Source organism: Mus caroli, chromosome 12 (genome assembly GCF_900094665.2).
Source record: "Mus caroli chromosome 12, CAROLI_EIJ_v1.1, whole genome shotgun sequence".
Classification (NCBI taxonomy): domain Eukaryota; kingdom Metazoa; phylum Chordata; class Mammalia; order Rodentia; family Muridae; genus Mus; species Mus caroli.
The window spans coordinates 1,509,864-1,522,510 of record NC_034581.1 but is presented as its reverse complement, the minus strand read 5'-3'; the positions used below and the strand labels follow the sequence as shown (position 1 = coordinate 1,522,510).

The following is a 12,647-nucleotide window of genomic DNA, read 5'->3' as shown; positions in this document are numbered from 1 at the left end:
GCCAGGACCAAGGGGTGGGGGTGGATGTGTGGGGGACTGGGGGGGAGTGTATTGGGGACTTTTTGGATAGCACTGGAAATGTAATTGAGGAAAATACCTAATTAAAAAAAAAAGAGAAAAAAAATAATCTTGGACAAAAAAAAAAAAACAAAAAACAAAAACAAAACAAAACAAAAAAACGTGGCAGTGGCTCAGGATATACATGAAGGTAGTAATTGCATGCCAGTCATCCACCGTTATTGAAGGTAGCTCACTGAAGACATGGAAATATTCCTAAATAGCCAAGGAATGTGATTTGTGGGCCATTTTAAAAGCAATTTCTCATTAGTTCCTTGCCATTATGTTTCATATAACATTCAGATACCAAGTGGAACTTTCCTAAATTCATTTACGGAAACTTCTTTGTTCACAGTGTTGGACTAATGGACTTGCATGCTTTAATCCCATGTGTATTGTGATTGTAAATGCTCAATAAACACAGGCCACTGTTCATTTATCAAGAAAAAAAAAAAACAAATGGAGAATGCATTCCAAAATTAGTGACACTTTCCTTAAATTTCCTCAGTTCTAACACATCCACGGGTTGCCATTCAACTTCCTAACAAGCCTGTGGATGATCATCATCTGGAAGTCTTTGTTGTATACTAACCGGATAAGCTAAAGTTTGTTTTCTAATAACCATTTGTTGGTTTTCTCTAATTTTATCTTCTCTCTGAGTATTTTCCTTAACTGAGATTTTAAAATTCTCCCCTTAAGGTCTGTGTCCATGCTTCATATCTCTCCTTTTGCCGCTCCTCCCATTCTTTGAGTTCCTGTATTCTTTGCTCAAAGTTCTGCCTCCACATTTTAATTTTTTTTTATTTTGCTATCCATTTTATTTTTGATTGATTAATTTTAAAAGGTTATTCTCCAAGTCTTGCTTCCAATCATTTTCTCTCTGCTGCTCAGTTTGATCTGTGAGCTGTTGTCCTTTGTTCTAGCATCTTTTCTAGCTAGAACATTTTCATCTATCTGTCTCTTATTCTGGTCTATAATTTCCTGTGTCTTCAACTCTAGTGTTTCNTCTAGGCCATGTTGCCAAGTCTTAAATTTTTCTTTCTGTTGTTCATTTTGCTCTATAATTACCTGTATCTTCTGTTCTAGGCCCTCCTTCCACAATCTTAGCTCCTCTTTATGTTGTAATTCTGACATGGTGGCATCTGCCTTATGTTGATTTAGTAAATTATCCTGTAGACTTTGCTTCCAAATTTTATCTCTATCTCCTTGCTGTTCAGTTTGATGTATGAATTGTTGAATCCCCTTTTCTAGTGTCTCTTCCAGCTCCTGTCTCCAACGTTTATTTTTTTCTTTCTGTTGCTTATCTTGACCTATAAAATCCAGAACCTTTAGTTCTAGTGTTCCCTGTCTTCATCTAGGTCCCTGTCCTTTGAGAATAGTTCAATACCAATAAATGACAAGGTGTCTATTTCCTTTAAATCCATCCCTGTCAAACCATTTAGAATATCATCCCTTAAAGCCCAAGAGGTATTTACTGTGTTTCTTATCTTTAAGTATCAATGTATGATGCTTATTACCTGATCCAGAGCCCTTTGTACCTTTGTCTCCCTCTGTGTTCAATTCAGAGTCTGGCTGTCCATGTCCTTTGTAGATGCGGAGGATACGGGGAAGCGAACACAGAAAGGCTCTCTCAGGCGGGTGTAGATGCCCCAATCAGTTCACTGTGTCTGCCCAAGTCCAGCTCCAGGATGCAGTGCTGCCCCTGGTGGCAGCTGTCTACCTGGGGCTTGGGGAGGGAGCCTCTCTGCAGTTCTCTGTAGGCCCCTCAGACCCAGTCAGCTTTCAATCTACACACTGCTGCAGCCTAGATCACTGCCCCAGCCACTTATTTGTGGGTGTTGGAGTGGCATTGAACTTTTATCTCAGGTTAGTTGAGTTCTAATTGACGCCATTTTGTTTCCGTAAATCTCCAACCTCAGTACTCCCAAGCAAGGAAAATGCAACTCAGTTGAATATTTATAAACTGCACATCCATATTGGGCAGATATGCCTCTACAGCACTTTGCTTCCCAGCTATGAAATCCCTGCTACTTGCAGTTTCTCCAGGCCATGCGCTTCTGCCCCATCTTCCTTCCAGTTCTCCCCTTCTGTCCTTGTTTGCAGGCTCCTCAAATTCCTCCTGGGCTCTTCTTCTTCTTGTCTTGCCTGGAAAACCCGCCTCCTCATTTTCTGCCCAGTGATTGGCTATTTTTCATCTTTCTCAGCCAATCAGATAATTAAGGGAAATTCCTCTACAGTACCGCCCCTCAACAAGCCAGAGTGTTGGGTGTTGTGGTAATTTCTTACCCTGATAAACCCATATAAAGAACATATAATCTAATTATTATATTTATAAGCTATACGTCTAGATCGGGCAGATCTATCACTATATTGATTTATTCCCTAGCTATGAGATCCCTCGTTTGTGTTTTTTCCAGGCCATGTGATTCTGTTCTACCTTCCTCCTCCTCTTCCTCTGTTCTCTGAGATCCCCTGTCCCACCTTTCCCCTCCACTGCCCGATCATAGACTCTAGCCTTTATTTGACCAGTCAGAATGGGGAGAAGGTTCAGTGAGGTGACCTGAGTGCATGATCTACTCCTGGGGCAGCTCCTCTTGAGGAAGTAGAATTAACATCAAATACAAACAGCAGCAGGGCAACCCGCTCCAGCAGGGCAGTGTCCTGTTTATCTTGATGTTTCCAGTGGCTAGAGGACAATGAGCAAATCCTTATGAGATAGATAAGGGGATGGGAAAGAGAAGGCTTATCTCCTCAGTAGGGATAGGCAACTCTGAGAGGACAAATCTTCTGGAGGGTGCCTCCTTTAACAAAGGAAAGAACTTGAGAGTGATACACTAGACTAAACAGGAGCAGTGGACTGCAAAAAGCAGAATGTGTCTCAAGTGAAAAAGTGGAGAAGGCCCCTTATCTAATCATCGAGAAAGCCCAGCGGCCTGAGGACCGCGGCCCCTGTCCTCTCCTCCAGAGACCGCGCTTCTTACCATCGCTTCTCCTTAACAAACGGCTTGGTTTCTGTTCTTTCTGCTTTGTGCATGTGCTGCCAGTGAATTGTGCATTCTCCCTAGCTTCCTGGTCTAAGGACCTACAGGCTGCCTGATGGCATCTCTGTTCAAGCCTGGTCTCAGGATTGGTGCGCCACCTCAGCTGGAGAAGGGTATGACTCACCTGAGAGTTGTGTTAGCCCGCTTCACCTGTGGCACTTGACTGACAAAAGGTTTGTTTAGCTCACAGTTTGGAAGGATAAAGTTTGAAATCAAGTAGCTTCAATTGCTTTGGGCCTCTGATAGGGCAGCACACTACAGCAGGAGTTTCTGTAGGGTTAGACTGCTCAGGAAACAGGGAGAAAGAGGAAGGAAGAGACCAGAGTTCCACAGTCCCTTCACGCTCAGACTTCAGAAACTCCTATTCTAACCTCATTCTTAAGGTCCACAGCATTCCCATAAGAACCGTTAGGGAACATTATCCTTAGCAGAGCAGATGGACAGGCACCAGTGATGTCTAGCCAGACCTTTCTTTTCACAAAATGAATAGCATATTCATTGAATAATGTTTGAATGGTAGAATTGAGTGAGATTTTCCCCCCCTCTTTTCTCAGTTCTGAAAAACCTGTCTTTACATTAAAGTCTCATCTGCCTAAGGAAGAGAAGACTGTCAGTCGAAGCCAGCTTGTTTTTGAAAGGCAGTTCCGAGCCTCAAGGCTCAGCCAGGATATCAAAGAGGCTGAAAAGAAGAGTCTGGTAAGCTGAGCTCTGGGAGTGGGGCTGGTTGGGCGAGACTTGCAATACCCACTGTGCAGGGAGCACCAGTGCCAGTGTGGAGCCTGGCAGAGCTCTCCCTCACAGGAGAGACAGCAGCCAGAGTGTGGAGTGAAAAGGTAGAGGCAGCAGGGAGCACTCACTGTGCTGTGAGATGGTGGGGAGCCGGGGAGCTCAGATCCTCTCCCTGAGCAGAGAAGAGACCCAGAAACGCAGCCTATGTGGGTCCCTGAGTCTCACAAGTGCAGATCTGTCTTTACAAGGTGAGGGCCAAGAAGGCTGGCCAGAGCTGGTTCACCACTAACTTCAGCTCTCCTCCTTCCCCACCCTTCATCCTCTGACATTTTCCTACCGTTCCATACTCATTACAGTGAAAACAGACCAAACATTTTGTTCTCAGCCCTGCATGAGGGTGCACATCTGTGATCCTGGCAGGAGGATAAAAACTTCTAGACCAGCATCTAGAGAGATGAATTAGCTGTTAAGAGCACTGGCTGTTCTTTTTGAGGACCCAGGCTGATTCCCAGCACCCACACAGGGACTAACAACCTTCCAGTTCCAGGAGATCTGATGCCTTCTTCTGGCCTCTCTGCATACTGCATGTGTATAGTACACAGACACATATGCAGGCAAAACACCCATACATAGAGCATTTTTTAAAATGAAGAAGAATTTGAGCCAGCCTGGACACATAGCAAGACCCTATCTCAAAACACTACCACCAGCAGCAACAGATTTATTCTTAATTCAATTATAATAGGAAATTTTAAAAATGAAGTGTATGAGAAGGGATGAGGCACAGGGAGCTCTTACAGATTTTACAAAGGAATTTTTTCCGCATAGATTTTGCATACAGGGCTAACAATTGCTCAGGGTCTTGGCTCCTTTCTCTCTGCTTCTTGTCCTCTGCTGCCTGCGGCTTAGAGCGCCCCACCCCAACCCCCAGGACTGCAGCACAGAGTACACAGGCACCGCCCGCCTCTTCTGCAGGCTGCTTCTTTCACCTCTGCCACGTGCTGAGAGCCAGGGCGGCTCCTCTCTAGCTTGAAACTCAGAAATTGTTGCATTAGCTTTCTTTATTCTTGAGAATTTCATACACATTTACGATGTTTGAAATATCATATCTACCCCATATTTCTCCCAACTCCCCCCAAATCACTCTCAACACAGCCCCTTCTCAAATTCATGTTGCCTTATACCTCTCTTTTGATAAGCCGCTACGTGCAGTTAGTGCTGCCCACATTCGTACGGTTGTGGGGCTATCCATAACATGTGGGGAACCTACCACTGTTAGCACATTAAAGCAAAGAAAAAGATTCTCTCTTCCTTGGCAGCTGTGAACTGACAATACTCCTCAGTAAGGCGGGGGGGGGGGTCATGTGATCACCCCCACCCCACCATCTATGCCAGAATTCTTGCTGGATTGACTAAGTGTTATAGCTGCTGAGAGTTCATTTTAAGGCAACGGCCATGCTAAGTTCACAGTTCTCCTTTCCATTATCACACACACACACACACACACATACACTATATATATATATATATATAGAGAGAGAGAGAGAGAGAGAGAGTGAGAGTGAGAGACAGAGACAGGGAGACAGAGAGACAGAGACAGAGATGTAGCCCTGGCTGTCCTGGAACTCCCTATGTAGATGAGGGCTGGCCTCAAACTCACGACGACTCGCCTGCTTCTGCCTCTCTAGTGCGATGACACTTGTGGCTCTTAGATTCTACCCTTCTTCCTCAGCGTCCTCTGAGCCTTGGTGGTAGTTGATGGGGCATGGAGAATGGTGCCCTGTGTAGGGCTGAGCACACAAATCTCTGTTCTCAGCACATAATCAAATGTTTTGTGACCCAACTTATACTCAGTTGTGATAGTCTCAGTCTCTTTAGAAACAAATTCTTCCTTCAGGCAGATCTAATCTTGAGATTTGAGACAGGCAGTTGTTAACTACAGAGCTCACACTCAACAACTGTGTTACCATGTTACACATAAGTAGCAAGAAAGACCTCCTAATGCTTAAGTCTTTGGTTTTTGTGTTGGGCCTTGCTCCTGTGATCCTCAATCATTGTGGTCCATGAGCTACAAGCTGGACAGGCCTGCTGGGATGGGAGTTCACTTTTACACAGCCGACTGTCTGTGTGTCCCCACCTCTCTTCACTCTCTCCTTTGCTGTGTAGAAGCACGTGTCTCAGGTCCTAATGTGGATTCTACTGTCATGGTGGAAGAGGCTCCATGCTGCCACTGTAAGATTTAACAAACAGGAAAGTGGTTTCCTTTTTCTTTTTTTAATATGTTTTAAAAGATCTGTTTACGTTATGTATGGCTGCTCTATCTGCATGTACAGAAGAGGGCATCAGATCCCATTGCCGATGGTTGCTGGGAGTTGAACTCAGGACCTCTGGAAGAGCATTCTCTCCGCCTGAGAGAGTGTTTTAAATGCAAGTGTATTTTCGGTTCATAGACCAGGAGTGAGTAGATCTGCAGGTTGGCAGACTTTCCCCCCTTTGGGACCTTGGGGTCTATGCCATCGTCAGTACTGGCTTCTGAGGACTCATCCCAGCTAATGTCTTTATGTGGGACAGGATGGAAGGCAGTTAAGTTCTTTTCTCTTAGGACCCAGTCATATGACTGTCTCTAAATGTAGGGTGCAAGGTGCTGAGGAAGGCAGCCCCCAGAGGGTCTCAACCCAGTGGAGGGGATTGCTTTGGGAACAGTTAGTCACCTCTGCCATACCAGAAAGGTAGGTGGAGCCGAAGCAGTGGAAAGGCTTATCTGTGAACTGCAGAAGTGAACAAAGGTAAGGCAAGTAGGCTAGGAAGCTGTCTGAAAGGTAGGAGGGCTAGGTGTGAGGAAAGGCCTGCAGGGTCCTTCCTCTTGTGGGGGCCTGCTTAACCGACACATAGTCCCTGCCTTCTGTGAACAGGTTGTAGGGACTGGACCACAGAGGCCACGCTCCTGGGCGGCAGCAGATAGTATGCCGGGACCATCACTGGTCGGAAGAAGAGTGATGACAGCCGAGATCCTGGGGCAGCATCTGCTCTCCCTGCATCAGGCAGCCAAGTCAGGCCTCCAGTGGCCATAGAGCTTCACCCCTTCACCTCTTGCATGCAACTGCAAATACTGACGGTGCAGCTTTTCTCTAGGTAGGAAGCTATAGCAAGAAATATCCAAATAACAGCAGCTAGATTTTTAAGTTCTGGCTGTGATCTAGGACGTCTGTGTGGTGTTTTTGTTTCATTTGAAACATTTAACAGCAAGACAGCTTTATCACCTCCCAGTATTTGGTGCTCAGAAGGGCTCTGTGCCTGGCTTGGGGGCAGTTCCCAGCTCAAAGGTATTAGACTTTATTCCAGTTCAGTCCTGCTCCTGTTCCAGGGCACACTCTCCTCACAGATACTCAGGCGTGGCAGTGGGAAACAAATCTGTGTGTTGCCTCTGTGGGCACTGAAGGGGCTTGACAGGAACTCCTCACCAAGGGGAGACTTCTAGTTGTATGAGGGCTATCTGCTTCCTGATTGATATCAGGAGTCTCCTCATATCCTCTAGAAAGTTGGACTCACATTTCAGTGGGGAAGAGAACTTGACCTCCTCAGAGGCAGATCTGGGTCACTGGGTGAAGAGGACAACTGGAGTTACTGGCTGTACCCTCTCTGGTTATCAAAGTCATCTGACTCAGATCCTTAGGGCTCCTGTGTCCTAAATCTGGCCAAGATATCCTGATTGTTGAGTGACAGGGACACAATTCTAGTCACACTTGCCCCAGCGAGGATTAAAGTCCCTACAGGGAAGAGTAGGATTAGTGTGTGGCTGTAGTTATGAGGGACCCCAGAGCTTTAAACTTGCTGTATTGCCATGTCATACTACACACAGGGCTGTCTGCAGCAACTCTCCCTGACTTCAGTTGCATCTTGATTCAGCACCAGCAAAACATGCTCTCCAAACCCAGGAAAGCCGGGGCAGGCTTGCTCAACAGGCTGTGCCTGATTCTTCAAAGCTCCCTGTAGATATGCATGATGCTGGTTGTTTCAGTTCTAGGTAAAGGCTCTTTTCTGTTTTAACCAGCGGTGCTGGGGTCAGTATCTGGAGTCAGTAAGGGATGAGTCTTTAAAATCAATCTGTATATGCTGAACTGTGTTCTCAAGGGAGTAGGCCAGTGATTATATTTAAATAAAAATGGGGAGAATGGAAGAGGCCTGAGGTACTCTCTGAGTTGCTTGGAAAAAGATGTTGCCCTAGCAGTCCAAGTGATCCTTTCAAAGGATGAGGATTTTGTGTTCAAAACTTAGTTAAATATTTTAAAAAGTTGTATTTTAGTATTGACAGGCCAAGCCAGCAGTATGGCTATGGCTCTGACAGGACAGGAGACAGGATGTGATCGAGACGCTGGAGCTGCAGAGCAACAGATGTGCAGCTAGTCCTGACCTTTGCCCTTCATCCTTCCTGTGGGTCACCCCTTTGGTTCAGACAGGCCAAGCACAGCTCCTATCCACTCTACCCACCCACAAAAGCCACCAGTGAAATCAAGCCCCAGAAACCTGACAGAGATGCCCACAAAGTCCTGGGCAAGCTAGTAGAAGGGTCAGGCAGATCTCTTGGCCCCACCTCACCCCATCCTTCTGGTTTCATTATAAATAACTTCGGAAAAAGTAACTGTTAAAAAGCTTTCCACACAGAGAGTCAAGCTTTGAAAGGACTACATTCATAAACTTATACTTTTATTCTCTTTCTGTACATTGTTGGCAATGATAAAGCTTAAAGATGCATGTTCTATGAAATATGCAAAACAAAGAATTTACATAAATAATTTATACTTAAGAAAATTAAAGTTGAAAAATATCCCCACATTATTAGAGTTCACAGTATATTTAAAGTACATCAAGCTTTCCTCCTTATATTCAAACTATAATATTTCAAACTATATTGTCTTAGCAGAGAGTGATAACATCTAGTCAGAATAAAACGATCAAGTTTCTATTTATCAGTGCACAAGTGGATGCTATTTCAGTATCAGGCTGCACAAGCCCCAAGGCTGCAGCATTTCATCTCAGCCCTTCACCTCCTGAGTATGTGACCCAGCAGAGGTCACACAGTGTGGAATGGGTCCAACATCACCAACTCCACAGTGGACAGATTTGCCAAGTGGTAACGTCCGGTGGTCTGATGCCTCATTTCCACATAATACTTTTATAGCCCTGAAAATGGAAACCCTGGCATCTAACACAGCTGAACAGGTTAACACTAGTACAAGGCACTGTGCTGTGGCATTTGTTTAAAAGATCATGTTTGCATAGATTGCTAGCAATTTAGTGTGCAATAAAATACAGGCCCAGCGAGTGTGGCTGTTTGATGGATGAAGCCATGTGATGCTCCTCTGTCCTGGGAGAGCAAAATCTCTGTTTAGATCCAGCCTTGTGGGCAGCTCCCCTGGTTCTGGCTTCTCCAGGCCTCAAAGGAGAGTTTTTTGTTCAAAAAGTTGCAGGTCAAAGCGGACCCAGACTTCTCCAGTGGGGACTTCGTGCAGTAGTAGTCGGCGGGTGGTGGGGCCTTTGCTTTCCTGTTCTGTTCGGATTTTTGCCACTGGAACTTCAGTACGACCCAAGAAGTCTGGGGAATAAACATCATGTGAGCATCAGATATCTTTGTTCCCATTAAGATCTAAACACCCCCAAGCAGGAAAGTGTGCAGTAGCATTTAGACAACTCTCATACACTGAGTGAGCAGCTGTTTGCTCAAGGATCTCTGACACCAGCAGTGGGCAGATGTCCAGTGACAGCTGCCTATCTGGAATGCTCTACCCACCCAGGACTTGCCAGTGTCTCCCTTCTGTACACAGGTAGTGCCTTATGCACACAGAGGCCATGTTCTTCCCCAAACACCCACCTCCTGCTGACACGGGCCTGTGGGTGTCATGGGGTATAAGTACATCTTAGGACCTTGGGTGCAGACTCCAGATCCCAGAAAACTGGGAATACCTTTAGGCCTCCGTGCCAAGGTATACTTACCATCTGGAGAAAACTGGTCTCTGTCAAACATAGTGAGACACAGAACGTCCTGGTGAAGATCCTTGATGAAGAACTGGCAGTTGAAGTTCCACTTGGGATTTAGTGTGTCCTGCAGGGTCCTGGTGGTATAGCTTTGGGAGCCCATGCTGATTTCACAGTATGGATTACTTTTCCCTGCACAGAAACAGCCCAAGGGCACACACAGGGTGGTAAGTAGATGGGGAGACCATGGCAGGGTCTGTAGGCTGCTTCACCAGAGACCGTGGCAGGAAGCACCACTGCCTGGCAGGTTGGTTACCTTAGAGTCTAGCAGTTGTATGGCCCCATGTTCCCAGTGATGTCACAATCTTGGGGAACAAGTGTATGTCCTAACAGCAGGACTGTTCCCCATAGGCTTGGCCAGGGACCTGTGTGGTATACCTGTGCACTCTCGTGCAGTAGCAGTCAAAACGGTAGGTGCTGGTTCTTATTGGGAAACAATGAATGATATTGGCCCAATACATAGTTTATCAGGGTTCTAGCACACCAGGGTTCTAGCACATCTTTACCCTTTAAAGACTATCCATTACTCCATGTTCTAAAGAGGTAAGGAATAGGGTGCCACCACATCTGTTGAATAAAAGCAGCACTTACCGTTTGGTTTGCAGGCTTTTAATTCTGTAGCTTCAATGACATGCACCATCAGACGCCCAATACCTGAAGACTTTTGAGAACGGGCTACAAAAGAGGAAGTGAGTCGTGTTACTCTGAGAATGTAGACAACCACCACAGTGAAAAAGCAATGCTGTAGGGCTTCTGTCTGTTCTCACACACTCTCTCTGATGCTGGACATGGACCCCCATGCTTCTTAACCACGCTCTGCCATTGGCTATGCTTCCAGCTCCTGATGTGTGCCTCTCCAATCAACTAGAACTGTAGCCCTGGACTAACTCCTATAACCTGCTAGTGCTCTGGCATTAGCAGCTAGAATTCGTTCCTCCTCCAGGCTGTGTTGCCTACTAGGGATACCTTTCTGGAATCCCTTGCCCATCAGTACCCAGCTCATCTTTCAAGATCCAGGCTAGTCTCAGTCACCTCAGCCTCCTTCCCTCTGAGTACCACTGGCCTTGACTGAGAAACCCTACAACCTGCTATGCCTGACATTGATGCACCCTGTTTGCCTCTTCTGCCAAGGAGGAGCCACTGTGTTGAATGGACTGCTTTATCTAGGTGAAAATGCCTATGAATAGTTATATTAATATAAAATGCATGCAGTTTGTCCAGTACTTTGTTTTGTTTTGTTTTGTTTTGTTTTGTTTTTCGAGACAGGGTTTCTCTGTGTAGCCCTGGCTGTCCTGGCACTCACTTTGTAGACCAGGCTGGCCTCGAACTCAGAAATCCGCCTGCCTCTGCCTCCCGAGTGCTGGGATTAAAGGCGTGCGCCACCACGCCCGGCTGTCCAGTACTTCTTGCAAATAACATTTGCTAGTTACTTTAGCAAATGTTAGGCATGTGCTAGATCTTTATACAGAGTATATTTAATTCTATAATTGCTTTACAAGGTAGTTCCCATTTTACAGATGAGGAAAACTGGGTCTTAGGACCATGTGCTCCATTCTCAGGCTTTTTAAAGACAGGGTCTCATTGTAGCCCAAGCTCTCAGCCTTGAACTTGGAATCCTCCTGTCTCAGGGACCCTTTTTGTTTTTTGTTTTGAGACAGAGATTGAGAAGCCTGACTGGCCTGGACCTTGCTATATGGACCAAGTTAGCTCTGGACTTACAGAGGTCTGCCTGCCTCTGCCTCCAGCGTGGCGACTAAAGGTGTGTGCCGTCACACCTAGGCCAGAGCGTTTAAACTGCAAGGTTAAAATGTAAGCATCAGATAACAAAGTGTGAGCCACTCATCAACATTTCAATTATATGTAAGCACTTCGTCTTGGTGAGCGCGTATTTCATGATTAATCTATTGAGAAAGGTTCTTGAGATGTTTAATGCAGACAGGGTGAGTCCTGTGGTCTGGGAATGTGCAGTCTTCTCACCTTTTTTCTTTTTTAAGATTTTTTAAAAAAAATTTTGAGACAAGGTATTGTTAGGTTTCTCAGGATGGCTGGCCACAACCTTGAGGCCTCTTGCCTCAGCGTCAGTGGGGTAGCCTGGTCTACAAGCAGTGGTCCATTCCCCAGTGTCTCATGTCTCCACCATGGAGAATGCCCTTGTCCCCTGAAGGCAGAGCCTGGCCTTACTGACTCGGTAGGCCCCAATATGCACACCACAGGGCCTGGCACACAGCACAGAACTGTGTCTGAAGGATTGTACCCATGGAGAATGCAGAACACACACAGCGAGAAACTCAGGAAAACCTTGATTTGCACTTTTGATAAATTAGGAGATGATTATATGTTTTATGAAATGATTCAATCATTGATTTTTTCAATAGCAAGCTTTTAAAATAGTATTCAATTAGGAAAAGGCAATTTTCACATACCTTCAGGAGCACAGAACAAAATAAGGGGAACCTGAATAAAAACACACAAAGAGCTTCGGCTTCAGCAGTGGAGCCTAAGTGGGAGCACTGAAAGGGAGGAGGTCAGGAGGGGAGGCCAGCCTGCACTGGGAGCACTAAGAGGGAGGAGGTCGGGAGGGGAGGCCGGCCTGCACTGGGAACACTGAAAGGGAGGAGGTCGGGTGGGGAGGCCAGCCTGCACTAGGAGCACTAAGAGGGAGGAGGTCGGGAGGGGAGGCCGGCCTGCACTGGGAGCACTAAGAGGGAGGAGGTCGGGAGGGGAGGCCGGCCTGCACTAGGAGCACTAAGAGGGAGGAGGTCGGGAGGGGAGGCCGGCCTGCACTAG

At 46.2% G+C, this 12,647-nt stretch overlaps 2 protein-coding genes across 7 annotated transcripts in view; one reads left to right on the top strand and one right to left on the bottom strand.

The window, feature by feature from the left end:
* The window catches only part of Fam228a (family with sequence similarity 228 member A), a 27,309-nt gene extending 16,231 nt beyond the window's left edge, over window positions 1–11,078 (top strand). For 4 of the 6 annotated variants that reach the window (XM_021179436.2, XM_021179437.2, XM_029484954.1 and 1 more), the window contains 3 exons: window positions 3,653–3,794; window positions 6,740–6,959; window positions 10,466–10,534. In XM_021179436.2, coding sequence (XP_021035095.1) covers window positions 3,653–3,794; window positions 6,740–6,898 — 301 coding nt within the window. In that variant the 3' untranslated portion in view covers window positions 6,899–6,959; window positions 10,466–10,534. Of the gene's footprint in view, window positions 1–3,652; window positions 3,795–6,739; window positions 6,960–10,465; window positions 10,535–10,698 lie in introns of those variants that run through there. The other 2 variants (XM_029484953.1, XM_029484955.1) reach the window with 2 other exon arrangements.
* Itsn2 (intersectin 2) overlaps window positions 8,511–12,647 on the bottom strand; it is a 119,908-nt gene continuing 115,771 nt past the window's right edge. The window contains exons 37-39 of the mRNA XM_029484793.1: window positions 10,452–10,535; window positions 9,819–9,992; window positions 8,511–9,420 (exon numbers count right to left, since the gene is read on the bottom strand). Coding sequence (XP_029340653.1) covers window positions 9,263–9,420; window positions 9,819–9,992; window positions 10,452–10,535 — 416 coding nt within the window. The 3' untranslated portion in view covers window positions 8,511–9,262. The remainder of the gene's footprint in view (window positions 9,421–9,818; window positions 9,993–10,451; window positions 10,536–12,647) is intronic.